The sequence below is a fragment of the Apis cerana genome, linkage group LG13 (genome assembly GCF_029169275.1).
Source record: "Apis cerana isolate GH-2021 linkage group LG13, AcerK_1.0, whole genome shotgun sequence".
Classification (NCBI taxonomy): Eukaryota; Metazoa; Arthropoda; class Insecta; order Hymenoptera; family Apidae; genus Apis; species Apis cerana.
Genome location: NC_083864.1, coordinates 8494069 through 8516516, shown reverse-complemented (window position 1 = coordinate 8516516; position 22448 = coordinate 8494069). Strand labels below are relative to the sequence as shown.

The window sequence follows — 22448 nt, the reverse complement described above, 5'->3', positions numbered from 1 at the left end:
TGGTGTTGAGCCTACAGGTGGTCTCCCCGGGATCGAGATCCACGAAACGGGTTCCTCTGTTTTATTCTCCTTCCCTTTACCAGTGTTATTAAAGCGACTCGGAGCTTCCTCTCTCTACCGAATAACGCGTTCCCTACGTCTTCTTCTTTTTAATTGCGAGAATACTGTTTGATAAATTTTTTTGGAAAGGATTTTTTTTTTTTTAGATATCAGATTTTTTTAAGATAATATGATAGTGGTAGAATTTTTCATTCAGAATTATTATTTCGAACTGACTTTTGTTACTTCGTTAAATTTTGTCTGGATATACGATTTTGAGGAAAAAGAATTTTTCAAATTTAATTATTTAGAGAAAAATCCAAGATTTTTATCTTTTTCCTCTATCACGTGAAAATTTATAAAAAATTTGGAAGAGAAATTTTTGTTTATGCTTATTCAAAAAGTTATTATATTCGTTTAATTAATAATAAAAAATAATAATAATTCCAAGAACGAATCAATAATTCCAGCTAAAGAAATAAAAAAATTTCTCAAACAAAAATACATTGAAACGTATATACATCAAATTTTGTATAATTCAAGCCAAAAAAAAACCAACATAATATAATTAATCGAATAACATTCATCAAAATTATCCACGGAAACCAGCCATTTCATTATCTTACCCTTATCGTTTTAACAATCTCTTGACTCCATCCTCACCAACCCTCTTTAAAATCATTCTCCCTCAAACTTCTCCTCAAACTTTCCATCTAATCGGTTTTACGCGATTGCGCGATCAAAGGTGGCGAGTCGAGTAAAGATTTTTTTTACGATCCGATTCTTAATAATACTCGTTCGCCATCGAATATTCGCGAAACGAAGAAGGATAGCCCGTTCCCTTTTCCTTTCTCCCCTTCCCCTCCCCCCTCACGTTTCTCGACCGGTTGGCTTTTCTTCAAAACGAAGAAGCGGCAAAACGAACAGGTGGCATCGATTATCCCGGCATGCACTCTGAAACTTCCGCGATTTTTTAGTTCCCCTGCCCCCTCCCCCCATAATAAAGGCGTGCTCGCTCGCGCGACCGACCGTGCAAACTTTAAATACAGGGTGTTCCTTAAACATTCGGGGAAGAGAGTCGGTCGCTGATGGGATATGGGAGGAAGGGAGGAAAAAAAGGGTGGAGGGGAATGGGGAGAGAGGTTGGCAGAAACTTCGTGCAAGGATTTTTGGTCTTGTTCTCGAGTTACGAGTAGTTTTTGCCGAGACTATGGAACAGAAATGGGTTAGAGGGGTTCGTGAAGATTGATGATTTTTGAAGAGTTGAAGGTAGAAGAGCGTTTTGGAGTAGCGTGATTGAGAGAATAAGTAATCGTTTCGAAAGCGTGGAATTGTTTTGTATTTGATTTAGATTTAGATTTAGACGCGTGAAATGGAAGAATTTTGTTAACAAAGTTAAATTGATGTTTTAATATTTGATTTCTCAAGATTTCTCAATTTTCTCAAGAGAAATAAGATAAGATAATTTATTTTCTTTCGTGATTTTCAAAATTTAATTTCCACGCTTTTTCGAATTTCGAGCAATCGTATGAATCGTATAAATGTTCAAATTTTTCGACGATTATAAACCAGCATGCTGAAAGAGGAGGAGAGATAACCTTCTGAATGAAATACAATCTCTTCGCATAGTATTTAAAAACATTTCGATATCGCGAGTTAAGAGTCAATTTTTCGTTAGACCGACAATCTCGTAATTTATTTCCACATAGCATGCAGGGTTATTCGTGGCTTAACTGAACCTGCAAAATTGCGGCTAATCTTCTACACGCGAATATAAATGAATAATTAACTTGGGTCGTATGAAAAATCGCAAAATCTTGAACAATCGTGAAGCGATTTTCATTGTTTCATCTCAAATTATGATGTCTGAATTTCAAATATTTCCATATTAAAGTCACGATGAATCCGTCCATCGTATTCTTCCTCTTCTTCTTCTTTTTCTTCTTCTCCTTCTGAAGAAGAAGCATCTGAAAAATTTTTCCGTGAGTAATCCACCAAAATCTTCTACAAATCCTTCTTCATCTCGAGCCATCCGTCTTCACTCTCTTTCTTTATCGCGTGTCACGTAGAAAACATCCACCATTGCTGCCATAAAGCGTTGAAACCGCACTAAACTTCGAATTGCATCACCGAAACGATCCAGAGACAGCTTCGGCCGGATGACGCTAAGCTTGGAATAATTACCGTCCCCTTTTTAGATTAGCTGGGCTATCTGAAGCTTCCCTTTCGAAACAGAGAGTACCCTCGAGATACTCTCGGTTTTATTACGATGAAAATCCATCCGGCCGAAAACCACGGTCTTTAAACATCGTGTATATCTCCCGCTTCGCTTGACACACGGCGTCCAATATATCCAAACATAGTTGTACAGGATGGGCCAAAAATTCCCAGATTATTTAGAAACATATAATAACATTTATTACGTATGAACCTTTTGAAATTTTTTATTATACACAAGATAATAAATTATGGAGAATGGAGATCTTTTTTTTTTTTTTTTGACAAAATATTTATATCTTATTTCCTTGTATCTCAAATGTCACTACTCGTGATACGGTTATTCCAATTTTATCGACTCGATGGAAAGCTATCTTTTTGACGTGAGAATTTTCAAAGATCTCGAGGATTAAATGATAATTATTTTCCAATTATTTAGAATTTTTAAGTACTCAAGAGAATAGCTCAAAAACTTTCGGTCCACCTTGTATGAACAGAAAGAGCACGGAAAAAGAGGGAAGAAGAGGAAGAAGTCCCCGGAATAGGTCGAACGGGGGATCGATCAGGAGAAGATAAAGCTACGAAAGAACGTATATTTTACTCGCGACTCATCGGGCATCCAACACGTTGCACTTTGACTTTTATGCCGAAATAAACGTTTTATAATGATGCGGCAGTATCTCCGGAACTCGTTTCATCCATTAGCCGTTGCACCTGTATTGATACCTGCCGCCACAGAGCGGGTGAGGGTGCGTAGTGCTGCGACCAGAGCGGAAAGGGTTGCGTCGACCCTTTAATTTCACCTCCTAACCGAATACAGTTCAAGAGGGAGAAGCTTTCTAGGGTTTCAGGGTCGACGAGGTCAAGTCGACCTGTTATTTCTCTTTTTCCCTTCGTTTTTTTTCTTTTCTTTTTTTTTCTTTTTTTTCTTTTTTGTTGTTCTCGCGCTGGTTTGCGAGAGGGTGCGAGAGGGCGTTCTTCTATTTTGCTTCGCAAGGTTTGCGGTTGGGTAATGAACGAGGGGAGAGTATGATTGAGGTAAATTAGAAACCAGAAAGGTTCGTGAAAAATTTTTCTGTTATAATAATATTACAAGTATTAATTAACAATATTGGAGTATCGAAACGAGAAATAGTCGATTTTTCTTTAAACTTTATATCGATTCGCGTTCTTGTGAAATAATATAAAATATCCATATGACAATTGTAAAAATCCAATCCGCAAAAACTTATTTATTAACGTCTCTCTTATTCTCGTGATTCAACATCTAGGTGTATCTCTCGAAAATCGATTATCACGTTATCGATAACTCGTCGAAATGGTGTGATCAAACATACTCGAACCGCACTGTCTATACAAGAATAACGACACGTGTCTCTAAACTCGTTACCCGCTTCCGTGTAATTCTGTGATGCAACAATCGTGCTCGTCATCAGACCTTCACTTAAATGCCTCGATGTTAAAAATTGATCGTGCGAGAGATGCCAAGAGAAAATAGGAGAGGAGAGAGGGGAAGAGGAGAAAAACGAAATAAAAAAAAAGAATGAAAGAAAGAAAAAAAGAAGAAAGGAAAAAAGTAAGATGAAAACGAGCGATTATGGGCGAAGAAAGAGAGAAGAAGAGTGGATCGTGGAATTCACGAAGGAAGCCCGGAATTTATCGTCGTCGGGATATTTACAGCCGACCCGTATGAATATTCAGCCAGGTTTATTTTACGTGCTCGCCGCTTCCTTATGCCTCGGCTCGTACGCCACGGCTGGGGTCAGGGGTTAATGAAACTTGGTGAAAAAAATGCAAATAAGTCGAGAGTGCCGCGGCCTCGTGGCGTACATAGCGTACACGCGGCGGCGACCGATAAAAATATCCGGCAAACGCAAATTAGAGGTTCCGAAATGGCTGACAGAATTTGACCAACCGAGGCTTTTACTATGCAAACACTTTTAAACACGAATACACGCCAACGAAGGTAACGATTGTACCTCCGTTTCCAGGAATCGATGTCGTTTCCTTCGATATCACGATGTTTGTTATTCATAGAAAGTATACGTTTGAATTTGTTGTCCCGTGTTTGGAAATGTTTGAAAGTGGATGAGATTTTTTTTTACGGAAAATGATGAAGAAACGAATTTCCGTTAACTGATTTTCGTTCGAGTTGTTGCTCGATTGTTTTGGATTTGCTCGAGTTTGAAGTAGTTTGATTGGCAGAAGGAAGAGAAGAATCAGATTCATTGTCGATTGGCTTCGCTTTGAGTCAATTTTCGATACGCGGTACAGAGTTTAAGCTGGTTGTGTATCGTTTGATGAGCAATATTTTCAACAATATCGAAAAGGAATCGAATCTATCGTCAGAAGAGATACGTGTTAAACGCGTACGTTATAAATATTAGCGAAGGAGTGTCATTTTTCAAAACTAAACACGATTTATACGAGACGTCCAATGAAACCGTCAAGCATCAATCATTACAAATTCCTGATGTCGGTTCCTCGCGCGCCCGTTGGCCGGGTAATTAATTATTTCTCTTGCGCGCAAGGTGAAATTTCCACGATTATCGAGGCGGGAAAAAAAACCGACTTTCGACGGTGATTTACGTACCGTGACCTTTGCGCTGCCTGATGACGAGCACCGTCTGCGTGTACATAAATGAGGATAAGGCGGCAGGTGCACGTAACACGGTAGTTCCACACGATGAGAGGACCATCTGGTGACGTACCGTTTTCATGGCTGAAAGTGGGACGTAAAAGGATGCTAATAGGTACGACGCGACGTTTACCTTCGAACGAACGAGGAATTGCTCTTGTGAGAAATAGGAAGCTGTCTCACGGTTAGACACTCGCGATCGATCGATCGTTGAACATATATTGGAAATGGCAATACCAGGTACTGTTTACAAAGGTCGCCGGTTTAAATGGCTAATTAGAACGTCGTGTCGGTTATAAGTATCCGCTATAAAAATTCTCCGGTAAAAGTCGAGTTTCTTTAGCTTCATTTATAACTGGTTTTTATGAGAAAACTTGATTTCAAGTCTATTTTCTTGCGTCTGTAGAGATAATGATCGGTATATATATATATATATGAAAATAAATTTTTTCATTTCAATATTAATGGAAGTTTGAGCTAATCGTTAACTCGTTATCATATGATTTGTAATCACGTGGTACAATAAAATAGCAATGTCTTTTACGAGAGTGTAGAGAGTCTATTATTTAAATAGTTCACGTAGCCACGTTGTCTTCTGAAATTACGAATTTCATAGAAACTAGTTTCTTTCGTTTAAGTTAAAGAAATCGTGGGAAATATTTGTAAATGAATTTTTCACACCGGTTTTCGCATCTTGTGACAATTTTAGATTCTTATCAGATTCCATTCCTTAAGAAGCTTTTAGAGATTTAAACATCGCGGCGCGTTATTTGAAATAGAACAAGTAAGAAAAATGGAGTTGTTTTATTACAAAGTTAATTTATGTATCTTAAATTGTAAAAGTCTGATAACAGCCTGTTAGCTCGATGATAAGTATTTAAAACGACAAACTATATCATCGATAGCTATCTGTGTAAAAATGCCGAAGAAGCCAAGAATCTTTCTAGATCATATCATTCGATAACTACCGACAAAACGAAACAAATCCACAAACCATAAAACTAACCGTTTCCACCGTCGTGATCCCCTTCCCACTCACCCCTCTCCGAAAATACAAACTTGTTAAGACATTTCTGTCCGCCACTACGGACCCATTATCTATAACTTGGAATCACCTTATGTCAAAACGCAACCCCTCCACGGGGTTTCTCTATTTCCCTCCAGATGAACCGCCGTCCGCCATTACGACCTCGATAAAAAGCGCCACGGTGCGTGAAAGCGTCGAAATCCGCCAAGGCAGATCGTTTCTTTCGGATATTCTAATTAAACGCTGCCGTTAAAAACGGCCCTAATTAAAAACTCCGCATGCGGGAAACTGCGGAGTCGCGTCCGATTCGACACCGGTGCCGAATCTCACTTTGGAACGTAACTGTTACTTTTACGGCGAGATAGTAAAAATACATTTGGCCAGAGAGGAGCCGAATCCGGGCTGAGATATATCCTCCCCGACGCTCTTAAATTATAGATTTAATGGATTTGCCGGATACTTTGCAAACATTCTGCTTAAATGCCTCCACGCTGACCGCGCCGGGGGCTTGCAGCTGCGATCGTAAAACTTGCCGACTATGCCCAGACATTTTTCAAATGCCTTCTCGGTCATCTCGGTAGATCTCTGGGAGGCGAGGTGGAACGTCTCTCATCTCCTCGAGATGCGCCTCGCCCGCTCGCGAGAGTGGTTGATGAGATTTCTGCGCGTTTGATCGATTTCTTCTAGGCGTTGTTCCGGGGTAAGAAGTGAAGCATAAAAATTTCTATTCTTCTTTTTAAAATTTGTTTGAAAAAGTTTTATGATCGTGAAATATTTCGTGTTTATTTCGTTTATTCGACTATCGATATTTCCCTTTCGATTAATCTGTAAAATGAAATCGCCGACACGATAAATTTCTCTCTCTTAGAAAGATTGTATATAAGGTATCGTCTCGTCGATACATTATTCGAACGTCTAACGTTAAATACGATATCCTCGAATCGTAAATTTTATCAAGATTTCATTACGAATTAAAAATTGCTCGTCGATTGTTCCGCGTAATAAAAATTTCCTCTCTTGAAATTCTCTCGCGAAAAGAATTTAAGAATAAGACTTCTTGTATCATAAATTTCGATGAAACCAACTTTATCGTAAATAATCAAATCGTAATATCAACATGTTCATCGTTATTCCATATATCGTCTTCCTTATATCTTCGAAATAATAAAAATCGCGAAAACTCGTGATTATGCGAAACTAATCCTTTCTGTATTACAATAAACAAGGATTAATGTATTAAAAATCTCTCCAGAGAGAGAGAGAAAGAGAGAGAATGTTATAGAACGGATGATCACGATTTGTATCCCGGCCTCGCGATTTACGTTGCTAATAAAGTTCCCCGAAAATTTGCATAATACATCGCCAAACATGGTAGTCGTGACTTTCCCGCGGTTACCCCCTGATAGTAATGCAACGTGATTTACAACCCGGTCGACGGCCGCAACGTGTGTATTACCTTACAAAGCCAGGAGACTCCTTGCTCCCATGTTTGGTGATCGGTAATGCATGTTAATTATCGTACATTGTTTTAATTCCTGTGCGCCCGGCTTTATTATCGAGCGGCTTTTGATTTACGCGCCATGCGGCCCCCTTTTCGACCCGTTCCAACGTTTCACCCCATCTTTCCCCACGAAATTATTCCGTTCCCGTGAATGCCAGATCTCGATGATGATGCCACACGATTCCTCTGTACGGTGACATGATTTTTAAAACAGTTTATGATAGTTTTTATGATACTTAGTTTTCAATAGAATTGGAAAGGTGGTGTAGCGAGAAAGAGGATTTTTGATCGTTTAGAGATTATTTATTTCGAGAAGGAATAATAATTGAAATATAGTCGTGCAAGATGAGGGATGCACGTGTCTTTATTGCGTCAATTCGTCAATTCACGTGTCAATTCTTCGGTTCGATGGTCGAAAAAATGTTTCTGAAAAATCGTTATATATACATAAACAAATAAGCAATCTTTGCTATGATTTACCGCTACGCCGATATCGAACTATGTTTATATCACGATGAAAGCATAAGGAAAGGGGAGGGAAAAAGTGGGAGAGAGGGAAGGATCTATTAGAAGATCCAAAGGTATGACGATTAACCCTTCCTTCGTCCGCCATGGAGAAGAACCATTAAGATTTTTACCTTTAATATCGCGCATAAACACCGCGACAGAATTTACACCGGCGTGTTTAATCGACACTGTCTCTTAAAAGGGTTCCTCATCGAGTGTCTCGCCGTTTCTCGCTGTGGGTATTATTCCATAAATGGCATACCGTTTTATTTCGCTACCAAAAAGCGTGCCACGAAAATGGCCAGAGCAAGGAACAAAAATGGAAAAAGTTCGATCGGAAAAGAAGTTAACGTTTCAACTTGAAAATTATTCAAATTAAAAGAAATAAAATATAAAGAAATATCGTTTAACTTGTTAATTTATAGGATATAAAGGGGGGAAAAAATATCACACGATCGTTATTTTAAATAATACAACTTTTTAACGTTATTTAAATTTATTTAAATATCGTTTTCACTCGATCAATAATATGGGAAATTGATCGAGGTAGTTTGGTAAATTGGTAATCGATCCAAGTGGATCAATCCATCAACAAAATTTCTCGTTATCAAATCTAAAAATCCGCTCGAGTATCAGCGTGAAATTAACTTCGACTTTCGATACTGGTTTCGAAATCGTTTTATATTCCAAGTCGGGAATCCATAAGCGCATCGGGGTCATTATTAACATCGCATGTCTGGAAGCAGATGCACATAGACCTCCGTGGATTTAATTACATCCAATTAGCCTTCTTCGATGAGCCAAGAATTCGAGCCTTCTTATCCTCTTTTCCTCATCGATTTATCTTTCCTTCTTTTTAACATTATCCCCTCTCCTCCCCCGTTTCATGCAATAATATTAAATATCCTCTCCACTTTTTCCACTTGAAAATGTTGGAATACTTTTAATGAAATTTTAACCGAAGTCAAAGATCGTTGAAAACAAGGAGAATAAATCATCGCAAGTTAATAGTTATTAATTTAGAAATTAACGTTCAAGATTAATAAATTTTACGCGAAACAATTTTATAGGCTAGCAAAATTCTAATCGCTTGCCTCGAATTATTATTGGATTCCAAACTTTTTATCGCTAATATACGGTTGAATAAACAGTTAAGGAAATTCCTTGTTTAGGAGAATGGTGATTATGTTTTATTTACAAGATTATGATTAAATAAATTTAGAACCATCCATAGAACCCGCTTAAGCGAATAACTATTAATACTCTGTACGTTCATTTGGTTGACCGCATATAGTATATTGTGGTCGATTTACGAACGATCAATCGTTCGCCATTGCGATAATAATGATTTCATTGCGGTTATGCTAGCGCTTATCGATTACTTGCGCAACTACAGTTCAAAATTTGATAAACTAAACTAAATTAATTAACTTTTAAAAATTTAATAAATAACGAGAGCGCATAAAATACAATGCAATCTTGGAAAGGAGGTATACAAAGTATTCGTATTAAACAATTAAAAAAAAAAACTCACCTTTTTCTCTCAAATTATTAAAATAATTTAAGAGAAAAAAAAAAACAAAAATTTCCATAAATATACTACTCACGTGCTTCTCGTCATAACAATAAAGTTTCCCAATACAATAAAAAATCCACGCGCTCACAGAATATCTCCCGCCAAAAAAACCCTAGAAAGTTCCCACGCGATCTGCTGGAACTCTCGATGCACTGGAAAGGAGGAAGACCCTCTAAAAATCGCGGATGAATCGGATGGAATTGACGGTACGGCTCCCTTTAAGACCGCGACCCCTCCTCCCTCCTCTTCTCCCCCCGTAGAGAATTAATTCGGCAAATTACGCGGCGCGGATAAGCGTGTTTCCTCGTGGCGTGGTGCGCTCGCCAGCTTCCATCGGATCGGAGCGCGCGCTCGGCTACGAGCCTTTAACGATACGGAACGAAGGTTGCGCGGTATAACCGTTGGTTATTCGAGTGCTCGAGTAACATTCCAAACATCCCACGAGCGGTCACGCGATATTCCCCGGGGTCCTGGAGCATTCGTTCCTATATGGCGGCACATTATCCCGGAATCCGGCCAAACGGTCCGTTCCTTTCCCACGGGGCGTCCCGTGTTCGTGGCGGATTTCGCGTGTTCACTGCTTGCCGGCCACCGATTAATTATCCCTCTGTATCTAATCGCTGCCTGATAATTACGACCACGCCAAGCCAACGTGTGTTAAGGGGATCTTTCTTTCTCGAATATTTTTAGAAAGAAGTGGGGAAAGAAGGTACGAAGGTATAGGTTAAATAAATAAGTATAAAAATAATGGAGATTCGAGACGCTGGTACTGGAATAGAATGAATGCGCGTTTGATTGTGAGAAATTTGCTGGTTGGTTGAATAGGTTAGGTAACAGAAGTTTCTAGACGTTGCAGATGTCGCTGTTGAGTTGTCGTTGTTTGAAGTTAGAATAAAAAAAAAATAAAAAGTTGAGGTAGAAATGTGCGTTCGACGTGAAGAATGACGTGTGTATTTAAATTTGTATAGTGGTTTATATAGTTATAGATGAATAAGAGTAGAGATTAAATTATTTAATTTTAGGAGTTGTAAATTAATGAATTTAAGATATTTTTGTAGAAATATAGGAAATAAAATATAATTGATGAAACTATAAATATATATATTTAATCGTTTTAAAGTTATGTCTGTGGAGAAGAAAATGAAAAAGAGAAAAAAATGTTTGTTTCAAAGATATAAATATTCATGCAGATTGTTATCTGCAAATACGTTTAATATACGACGAGCTAGAGGAAATATATGGGTGTACAAAATTCATAACCGACCCTGAAACAATTCACGACTAAGACAAAAAGAAAATGATGGACGTCTTCGGGTAACGCTGTTTTTCGAGCGGCATAATTTTCTGGTGCACCGGTTTTTTCCTCGATGGGCGAACCACCATAAATAAATGTTGTTTTTACGGCTGCCAAATTGGGCATTTAAAATATATTCGGGTTTTACTGGCGGCGGAGTACGTCAAAGTTCTTCTTTTTTTTATTTTTTTATTTTTTCCTTTTTTCCGTTGGCAAGTGAGCCTTCGCTAACAAAAACGAACAAATTGTTATTTTGTAATGAGCTGTCATTTAAAACATCTAATACGATTCCATTTTTTTAAAAATCACAATCCAAAAATTATTTAAATATTTCTTCGGAATTTTCTTCAATTTTTCATTCCCTTAAACATTTGCATTTTTCTCGAATATTAATTTCGTAGAAATAAAATATAATTTTAAATCTACGAATAATTCGAGATCTAATTTTAAAAATTCTGGAGATCTTCGTTCAAACTCTACATTAATAAAATTGTAAATTTTTAATTAAAAAATGTTCGTAACGTATAAATATTCGTAAATGATACAAGAAGAACTTAGAATAAAGGATGGAACATTATCAAATTCCCTTCTCTCTCTCCCCCAATTCTTATGATTCTTCCGTGAAAGCATACAACGAAACAAGAGTACAAAACTGCCATTGGCCGAGGCAAGGGGCCAGGGTGTTCCTTGCCGGAGGTACTAATTTTTTCGTGAAGATAATACAGCACCGTAACGCATCGGGCACGCAAAAGTACCGTGTACCATCACCATCATCAGCGAAAAGCACCCATGACGAGAACCGAGCGCAACTTTGCTCGTGGAAATAGAATTGCAGCTACGTACCTGCGTCTCGCGAAATTGTTCTTGATATTTTTCAAAGCTGTTGCGAAGTTGTGAATTAATCTGTATTATTTTATCCATAATTTTCTTTTTTTTTTTTACTCAGAAATATCACGATATAGAGTTTGTATTGCATTCAACATAGTGTCGATAGTTGTTGAATTCGAAGGTTATTTCAGTTTATGAATTATTAAAATTTCTTGAAAATTAAGTGTTTTTATTTCGCATTAAATAATAATAAAAAATGATCGTGCCATAGTATTAGACGTTTGATTGATGTGGCGAAAAAATTTCATTGCTCAACGACTTTGCCATGCAAATGGATATTTTGAATGTAATAAGACATCGTTTGCATCTTGGAAGCACGGTAATAACATGCTCACGTATCTTACTTAACACGCAATTTGGCAAAACTAACGACGAGTTACTCGCACGATATGCCTCTGGCTATCTGGTTGATTTAACTTACAAAGTTTGCGAATCGATATTTATTAGAATGCAAAAAAAAAACTGCCAAAACTGATACATAATTGACACGTATATAATTTATCTTGCACTTTTATTTCAATTCAACTTTGTTATCGCATTTTTGATAAATTATTATAAAATTGATTACAAAAAAACAATTTTCTATCATCCTTTTTTCCTTATTCGAAAACCTGAGTAATCCACAAGATGACAAATTTGAGCACAAGAAGAGAAACGACGCAAAATTTAACAGTACAAGGATTACAAAATTGCTCGTTTATTTTTTCTAACTTACTCATTTTATCGAATCCACGAAAAACAATCAATCACATTTTTCCATTTCTTACACAATATCCACGAGTGTTACGTGTAAACTCTTTTTTCATCAGATTACTAAAATAAGCCTACGATATTACAGAGCAATTTTTCTCACTTACTCCATCACGTAACACGTATACCATGGACGGATAATGAGAGTTTTTTACGTACTTCGTAAGCGTATCGACGAAAGAGGACCTATTGTCCACGGTACGGACCCTCACTTTCGTTCGTGAACGATGCCTCCTCGCATGCCTCGCCTTGGCCAAGTATAATCAGACCCTATTTCTTTTAATAGGTTCCCTTCTTACGTTACATCGGACAAAATGCTATATATTTGACCTTCGGTAATTACTCGAACAACTCGGGATGAAGAGAAATTGGTTTTCGGAGAAAGTGAACTTCATCGATGATATACTCGCGTTACACTTTATGACGCAAAAAATATAAGAGAAGTCTGATCGCAGTGATGAAAACAATGTTTAAAATGGTTAGGAAATATTGAAGAATAAACGGAGAAGGAGCTTGATATTTGTTGCTATAATTTTACCAGAATTTTACAACTGCAGTTCTCATTCGACATTGAAGAAATACGTAAATTGTAATGATGCGAGACTCGTAACTTTCATTAATTCCCACACGAGCATCAAAATCGCTATATAATACGATCTATGTGAATTTTACACACACAAAGTACCGATTCGTTCAAAAAGAAAATCCAAATCACAAAGCCACGACATAACCTCACCCATAATACTTTCCTACGCTTACGTTCTCTACATAACCTCTGAACGCGATTCGAGAGGGAATCTTCCACTTGCCGGCGTTGCGTAGAAATTGCAGAAATCTGAAACGCGAGAAACGTTTCCACGTTTCGCTCGTGGCAATGACAGGCGCGCGTTCCAGAGATGAGAGACGAGGATCGAGTCGGATAGAAGAGAGTATCATCGATCGAGAGGCACGCTAATGACGGTGGATCTAGGTCTGGAACCAATGATGGTGGAAAGAGCGGGGAAGGAAAAAACGATGGGCTCGTTCCACTGCTCGGTCCGTGGCGTGCGAGCAAATCTCGAACTGGTTGATGCGCCGAGAAAGGTAATCGCCTCGCTCCGGGCATCCGCTCGGCGAGCGAACAGCACGCTCCGCCACGCTTCGACATCCCCACCCGCGCTTAAAGCCACGTTTACACGCCACGATCGTGACTACCGATTGTTCGCCGAGTACAATCAACCGATTAATCATCCGCCGCGGTTTATTGTTGAAAGTACAGCCCTGCAGCGTTGCGTTCTTTTTTCTTTGTTCTTCCCTTTTTTTTTAACGAATATCCCATTCATTTTCGAATTTTTTTCGAAATTTTTAAGTTCACCTAGTTTATAACTAATTATTTATCTTTTTGTCTGTTATAGGTATTTCGCTGTGGCATCTGCTTCTGATACGTAATCTGCTCGTGTTGGTAAGTCAAATTTTGCATGCAAATATATCTTTTAATTATAATTGTCGAATTAATCACAAGACATGATCTCGTAATATTAATAATTTTACGCTTTTAAGATAAAACAGGAAAAACAATTTAGAAATTAAGTATCGAGTCAATTTTGAGTGAAGTTTTACATCGAGAAGGGAATTAGACGAGATTTGTGAAAAAACGGAACAGAAGATTATTACTGTGAGATTAAAGTTCCCCGCGTAATCTTTTCGAAGACATTTCGAGGATTTGCAATACAGTGTCTCCCTTTGTCCGTTCACATGTAGGTGTTCAGCCTACCGTTCCTCGTTCCACCAAAGCCTCGAGGGTGACCATTACCCCCGCGCTAATGCACGGTCCCTTGATTTTAATACCGCTGTCACTCGCTAACTTTACGGCTCTTCGTTTCCATCCGACGTTACGGTTCGCGTCGTTGTCTTACCGGTTCGTTAGCGACAGATTTCACGTTCACCTCTCGCTGCCCGCCGGAATTATCAGCTTGTGAAAAGAAAGAAAAAGAAAAAGAAAGAGGAAAAGAAAAAAAAATAAGACGATTCCTCCGTTTCCTTCTTACTCACGTGGACCGTAAATGAATTCGGCCGGTAGTTGGCCGTGTAATTGGACGTGTTTTAATTGGTCGAATTCGGTGTGCGCGTGCAGGCACATGGAAGATAACGGCCGATGAATAAAAATTGAAATTAACGCTTGACGTCAATCGCGCGTGGAACTCGAAGAGTTTTCTGGCTCGTTTCGTGCACGAGTTTTAAGTGGCACGCGCGTAGGGAAAGGAATGGATCGAAATGGATTACGATTATCATTACGCGGAATTTTTATGATGAAAGAAGTTGGCCAAGTTCGATGTATCCAGATTTTTCTTTCTTTCTTTTTCTCTCTTTATCGGGGAATCGGAGTGGCGAAAACAAGTCCCTAAATTTGAGCGAGGGAATATTTGATAACGTTTGAGGGTCGATAACGTACCGATTTTAACAAGGAAAATTTTTCTACTGATTTTCAACACGTTTCTAACAGGACTTCCATTCACTACTGTCAACAGCATTTACGAGTTTAATAATTGGAAACGGGTTAATAATTGGATGCGGGGTCGTAAAAGGGAATAAGGGTACGCGATTCGTACACATGCGGGTCTTCCACTTTACGATCTATCTTAACAGGCACTCGAATCTTTCAATAAGAACGTCTCTCTCTCGTGACAAAATATTATTACAAAAATTCATTTCGAGTTATTTGTTAATGCAACATATATACGATATAATTTATCTTATAGCTCAACTTGTACCATTTCTTCGATGAAACTTTTTTTTGAACACTCAAATATTACTTTTAATTTAAATTAACATATTTCCTCTCGTGACTAGAGATAACCTCTTCGTCCTCAGAAATCGTTCTCGATCATGATCCTCGCGGACGTAAATATTCCATTTAGCGACGCTAAACTCGACTCGAAGAAACAATTATCGTGCGCCATCCATCCATCCTCGCCCATCCTGTCAAAACTTTTCCCCGGTTCGCGGTGAAATTGCGCTGAAAATTGGCCTGGATCGTTTCGCCCCCATTAACACACGTGTGAGAGTACCTGGAGCCAGATCGTTGCGTGTCCATAGCTGCCCGGTCGTTACAACTTCACGCTGACTTTTGCTCGCAGAGCCTTCTGCGAATGAAACGTGCCCGCGATGAACAAGCCTCGAACCGCCTCGAGCTGATCCAGTAAAATTGCGTAGGCAGATTACCCGAGTTGTTACCCGGCTACCCATTACTTGTCCGATGGAACACTCGAACCAATCGAGATTCTCTCCTTTCCCGGCTTATACTGGTTTCTCTCTCTCTCTCTCTCTCTCTTTCTCTGGTTAAAAACTTGGAGTGATCATTGAAGTTTTATAGGCAATTCGTGCGCAAAGATTTTCTATCTTGAGCGGTGGATTAAGTTTGAAACGAGGTTGCCTTTTCTCTTTCTTTTTTTTTTTTTTTTTATTGGAAGAGAAATTGTCGGTAAGACGTTGATCAAGCTTGATCAATTGCGATCAGTTTTTCTTGTTCAAAAGTAGTTAAATGTTAATACAAGTCGATTGTATAATCGGGATCTATGTTATGAGAACGATTTGAAATCATTGTAAGAGAGATATTTTTAGTGGTAACTCTTTTGGAAATTTTGATTCCCCATCGCTATGATAAACATTCTTAATCCATTGATATTAAAATGAACACCGATGTCAAAAATCTATTAGAACGACTAAAATTCTAAACATTGTTTTTTATATTTATCCTCAACAAACACGTTCCATCAGAACACGTTCTTTTCACTTGTCATTCCCACGAATTCTCCCCTCTTGGAAATTCGAAATCGCATAGGGTCGATATTTCCATGGTATTTTTGGATACTTTGATTCCTCTTCGCTATGATAAACATGCTTAATCCACCCACGTCAAAAATCTACCCGAAAATTCTTAACATTGTTTTTCTACTTTTTGATTCATCCTCAACAAACTTGCCATTTCCACGAATTCTTCCCTCTTGGAAATTCGAAATCGCACAGGATCGATATTTCAGTGGTATTTTTGGAAACTTTGATTCCTCTTCGCTATGATAAACATTCTTAATCCGTCCATGTCAAAAATCTATCCGAAAATTCTTAACATTGTTTTTCTACTTTTCGATATTTATCCTCAACAAACAAGTTCTTCTCACTTGCTATTTCCACGAATTCTCCCCTCTTGGAAATTCGAAATCGCATAGGGTCGATATTTCCATGGTATTTTTGGATACTTTGATTCCTCTTCGCTATGATAAACATCCATGTCAAAAATCTATCTAAATTCTTAACATTGTTTTTCTACTTTTTGATATTTATCCTCAACAAACACGTTGTTCTCTTGGAAATTCGAAATCGCATAGGGTCGAATCGGTCAGTTTTCGGTAAATCTTCCGGTTAACAATCTCGAGACAGAGAGAGAGCAGGCTTTCTCCTCGACAGGTGGTCGAACGTTAGCCGCGCAACGCTTCTGCGGTTCGATCGTTGCACGCAGAGGGGGCGCTGGCCAAATTTTTATCCATTGTCATCTCCGCGAGGCGCGTATCCGTGGAGAAAGGTGGTTGGGTCGAAAGCGTGCTGACGCCGGGCACGCGCCACACGCTGCGAAATAACTGTACCTGCCCTTGTTCCAGGATTTCCAATCTTAACGGCCGACCAAGAAGGTTGCGAGCACTTTTTACTCGTTCCCTCGTTGCGCGCGTGCAGATGTGTCGTTTAAATTCTGCGCGAAAGGCGACGACGACGCCCCCTGGAGGAGGAAAAGTCGAAGCGAAGTTGAATAAATTTGATATTTGGCGAGTACGGAGTGAAAGAGGTGAAGATCGAAGAGGAAGGATCGAGAATAGGGTTAAACACCGTGGCGAATCGAAATGAGAGGAAAGTTTTGAAATGGAATCTCACAAAATTGGGTTAAAAAAAATGGGATTATTCATAATATCGAAAGGACGAATAAGTAAGTAATTTTGATCGCGTAAAAAGGAAGGATGGACTTGTGAAAATTACTCGTTGAAATTATTCTCTGACGTAATACGTTTTAAACCATTTTTTGTGCAATTTTATTTAATTAGGGATTCGGATATTTTTGCACAATCATTCTCCATGTATAATGGAGACGTAATTATCAATAATTTCGTGCATTTAGCTTTATTATTATCGCGTTATGCCACTATCGATATCTTTATTAGGATCTTACGAGAATTGAATATGTAGATCGTTAAATTATATTAAGCTAAGAAAGTGATTCTCAAACTTTCTCGATCTCTTCGATTCCATCTTAAATCTCGATCAATTCTCATTCTCGATTCGCACGATTCAAAATACTATTCCAAAAATTACGTTAAAAATACCGTCTCGATCTCTCGTCCCTCTCGATAACCCATAATCTACGATACTTAAACAGACGTTAGAACAGAGTCAACTTTTATTATTCAAGAAAAAAAAATAATAATCAAAGGAAAATAATCATTTTCAAATATTATTAAATTTCACCTCTCGTAAATTGACACATTTTCATAAATTCAAACACGTACAATATAATTTATTTCTCTTTCTCATCTCAACGCCTTCTTAAATCTTTCAGTCTCTCGAGTCGAGCGAAACGAGGGGTTGGAAGAATTTGGGAACCGCTGTTAGACAGTGCCCCGGTGGAACCCTGCCCGTGATGAGAGCCTCCCGTCGTACGACGGTGGTCTGGAGAGGAGGAATCCACGGGGAACGCCTCTTCGTAATAGATTGTCATCCGCAGGTGGATGCGGCGGTGTTCTCCCCAGAGAGAGAGACGGTAAAAAGAAGCGCGTCGTTTAAACGGCGGGGCGAGGCGCTCGATGAGTTTGAAGTAATGACGGCCGTCGAGTAAATTGGGGCACGCGTGTAAACGTTAAATCGTTATGGGGAGGAGGATCGTGTGTGGCATTGCACGGCGAAAAAAAGAAAGGTGGCGTGCTGTCAGTGGAGAGGGTTGTTATCGGTAGCCTTGGTATCCTTATTAAAAATCGTCTTCGGGGAATAGTTCATAAATTGCGATTGATTCATTCCGTTCAGGTGTTCGTACCACTTGTCGGGCAGGGATATCGGGTTTTAATAAATTTTTTTATAGGCGTGCCTTTTTACACTTTTACACGGGGTTCGAAATGATCGGAAGAGAATGTATCATCTCGTTACCTTTGATGGAGAGTGGAGAAATTTAACGGTGGATCGAAAAATTTTATGCTTGATAAATATTATGGTTTTCTTCACGGTTGCAAATTTCGATTTAAAAAAAAAATTTAACAAACTGAAAATTAGCCGCGGTTCGTGAAAGTAGAATGAATTTCGCTTTCAATTATTCCCTTTTTCAACTTGCTCGAGATTGAAGATACTAAAAATTGGCTTCGCTTTCAAATATATCTTCTTTGCGAAACCTGTTACATTTTTAAAGACAATCAGCTGTTCGCAATACCGATTAAAATCACAATTTATTCGAGTCCTCCTATCCTATGTAATTTTAACAAAAATATACGATGTATCAATTATAGCGGGTCGACTAATATCATCAAAGTTACCAATTTATCGATTGTACATATTTTATTAACTCTTCTTTTGCATATTAACATGATGCGTGCAGGCTTGCACATCCATTGCATCGATGAATCATCGAATGTACATGATATCCCTTTAAATTGCATTTGCAATTTAGGCATGCGAGAAATCCGTCGTCGAAGTCTTCCAAACATCATCAGAAAATCGAGATCGAAAATCCAAATTTTGTTTACGAAGGGGGGAGGGAAGAAAGGATGGAAAAAGAAGGACACGATTGTTAAATACGAAATCTCTTTAATCCGTTCTTCTCCGTTTGATGGAATACTATCTTCATCGGCCGTTTCGTATGCGAGATCGATCAAACTGAAAGGGAGACTTTATCGTCCCATTAATTTCCATCTGTACATAAAGAATCCTTATTTCGAATTCGCCGACGAGACGCGGAAGACCCGCGGATGGCCGCAACGCTATTAAATCCCGCGCCGTTTATAAAAGGCTTTACACTGGGAACAGGAGTGGAAGCTTTTCATTTTAATTGGCTATTTTACATAAGCCCATCAAACGTGTATCATTCCGTGTATAATTAAACAAGGCGATCGCCGAATTACGTTCCACGGGAGCTGCGCAAGCTTGTGATTTAAGGGACGTCCGTTTTAATTGCGGCCATGTTATTTCCTTGCCTTATTGCTCTGACGATCTTTTCGAAAGATTTCGAAAGAACTTCTTGTTAGAAGATTGATATATAGGTTATAGAATTTTTCTTTGCATTTTTGTTTGGAGAAAAGAAGAATGAGAATATTCGAGAAAGAATCTTTTCTGTTTCATAACTCAAGATACACGAATATTCGAAATCAAAGTGTGATTCTCTCGATATGTGATAATTAATTCACGAATTAATTATATCTTTTTTCTTTAATCAACAATTTATTGAATTTTCAAATAACATTCTATTCAAATCATATCTTTCGAAGCACAATTTTTCGAATATCGTATTAAAAAAAAGAAATCATATCTTCGTTTAAATTATATGCGTGTCTCTTTTTTAACCAAAATATTCAATAATATATTTACGTATTCTTTAAAAAAAAAATTCTTAAAAATTCGTAACCTCGTTACGAATCTTATACATACCTTGACGAGACGAAATTCAGAATCACTTCAAGTTTTACCCTAACCTCCAAAGTTTTGCCCTTTATTACGCAACAAATGGCGACATACCTCTGGAAACGGTTCGTCGATTGCCGAATCCCGATCGAGGATTTCCATTCCTAAGATTTCTCCGTCTAATTACGGGGGTTAATCGCGGCGTATATTCGGGCAGGGTTTCGAGAAGCGGGATTCCGCGTGTTTTTCGAAATCGCGGCATGCCTAGGAGGCTAGAAGAATTCCCAGCTACCCGCGATCCTCGGCCGGGCGCAATTATCCAATGGACGAAAAGGAGCCGGCAGGTGATCACTCGGCCGAGAAACGTATTAGCAGATATCCCGAGTTTCTTTCGGCCTGGCTCGTGAGACAGGCAAAAAGCGTTGCCTAGTAGATGCCTAGGAAGACCTCGGTCGACGCCTGCCCCCGCCTTCCGCCTCCCCTCGTTCGCGGCAGGTGAAACGAAATGTAACGCGAAACGCCGCGCCGCTCCTCGAAGAAAAAAGGATTTTTTCTGCCTGTTGTTGTAACGCTCGATCGAGGCGAACGATCAGGATACGAATCACGAAATCGATGGGTTCGACTCTCCTCGTGTCTTTGTTCACGGGAGGTTTGGAGGGGAGTTGGAGGGATACGGACACGCGAGGATTCGATGGAAGGATTCGAGAAGGAAGTTCGTGATCGTTTTTTTCTGTTTAAATTAGGGTCAGGTTGTGGCGTGCTTAGTCACTGTGGGGAAGAGTTAATCCATGGCAGGGCGAGTTTTAAGAGGAATAATTTGTATATTGCTCTCTCCAGTTTTTATTTCTCGTTCGAGATGTTGGTAATTGTGGCTAGATATTTATTTTGATGCACTGATACATTTCATTTGGAAGAAACATGTTGGTAATTGTTTTATATCGTTGCAAAGTTTGTAGGTTATGCTTCCTTCCTTCTCAACTACGTCACGCTATTAATTGACAGGTTAAAAATGATTGGAGGTCAACGTAAAAATGAACTCACTATTTTTATATCTCGTACGTCACGAATTTTCTGTAATATTAATCAATTAATTAATATTAATTAAAAGATAATTCCTCCGAGTCAAAAATATACATCGTCATTAATAACATCCAAACTGAGAAATTTCTCTATATCCTTGAATATATATTCAAAATTATTAAGCGATTAATTACCCGAACATAACCTCCTCCTTCTCCTCCTCGGTCAAAGGGGACAAATCTCTCTCGCCCAAAAAGAAAGAAAGAATGTTTCTCCGATCGACGACCACGAATATCATCGACGTGGCAGGTGGACCATTAAACAATCTCGGCGACTAGTTCGTTGCGTGCTCGTTCGCGGCCTTGTTTGCAGATAGCGCGAGCAAGACGTCCATTCGTTCCCTGTCTCGAAGGTCTTCCTAGTCTCTTCTTCGATCCGACCGATGGAAACACGAAAGAATAAAATAAAGACGAAGAGAAAGAGAGAGAGAGAGTTTCTTTTTTTGAATATTTCAGCCTCGCACCTGCCACTGGACCGACGAGTTCAGACCTCAAGGACCTAGGAATAGTCGTGATTTTTTTGCGGCCACCGGCTAATTCGTTTCGCAGGCTCGTAAGTGTCACTCGAAGCGAGGCACGATTCGTTCGCCAGGCCGGTATCGAATCTCCTCGGTGCAGCAAGAGGAGAACGATCGTCTTTGGCGACTACCACTTTTTCTCGGCTACCGCATTTTCTTCGTGGCTCCCCCTTTTGCCTCGTGCCGCGAACACGCCGCCCGACATTTCGCTCGATCGTGATCCGTTGGATCGCGTTTCGTGAGATATCCTCCCTCCCTGTCGGGCTTCGATTTAGTCGTAAGTCTTAATGGCTGTGTTATTTACCCCGGCTTCGATCCAGCGGATTTTCTTAATGATGACGGCCTCGCTCGTCGTGACGCTCTGCTCGTTTTATCGACAACTTTTTCTTCGCTGGATTTCTTCTTACTCTTCTTCTTTCTCGATGGCTGGTCATGAAGAGGTTGAAGGTTGAGCGGGGAGGATGGAAGGTGAATGCGAATAGGAGAATGGAAGAATTTAGGTAAGTATTAACGAAATTGTTTGAATTACGACTCTTTTTCCATTCTTGTTGTTTATTATTGTTTATTGTTGCACAGGGTTGTAGAAAGGATTGTATTATTAATTTAGATTCAGAAATTTTATACGTGGTATTTCACTATATATATATATATAGGACTCAAATTTATTATAAATGTGCCGAATCAGAGAATCTACATACTTTGGGGTCTACTCTCTGAATATTTTCAACCGGTCCAGCCGCAGGAATGAATATTCAATTCGCAACATTGAACTTTTTCTTAATATTCGACTG

At 39.0% G+C, this 22448-nt stretch overlaps 1 protein-coding gene and 1 long non-coding RNA gene across 11 annotated transcripts in view; one reads left to right on the top strand and one right to left on the bottom strand.

Annotated features, from left to right (window-relative positions):
• Nucleotides 1–22448, top strand: part of LOC108004018 (uncharacterized) — a 340152-nt gene that overhangs the window by 179097 nt on the left and 138607 nt on the right. For 9 of the 10 annotated variants that reach the window (XR_009832502.1, XR_009832501.1, XR_009832503.1 and 6 more), the window contains one exon: nt 13832–13878. Coding sequence is in view for 4 of the 10 variants with exons in the window: in XM_028669815.2 (XP_028525616.1) it covers nt 13832–13878 (47 nt within the window). In the remaining 6 variants the exon portion in view is untranslated. Of the gene's footprint in view, nt 1–13831; nt 13879–18018; nt 18950–22448 lie in introns of those variants that run through there. The other variant, XM_062084171.1, reaches the window with a different exon arrangement.
• On the bottom strand, nt 20927–21745 carry LOC133667215 (uncharacterized). Its single transcript, XR_009832507.1, has 3 exons — nt 21604–21745; nt 21275–21508; nt 20927–21131 (listed from the first exon to the last, which is right to left on the bottom strand). It is a non-coding gene; the product is annotated as an uncharacterized LOC133667215 (long non-coding RNA).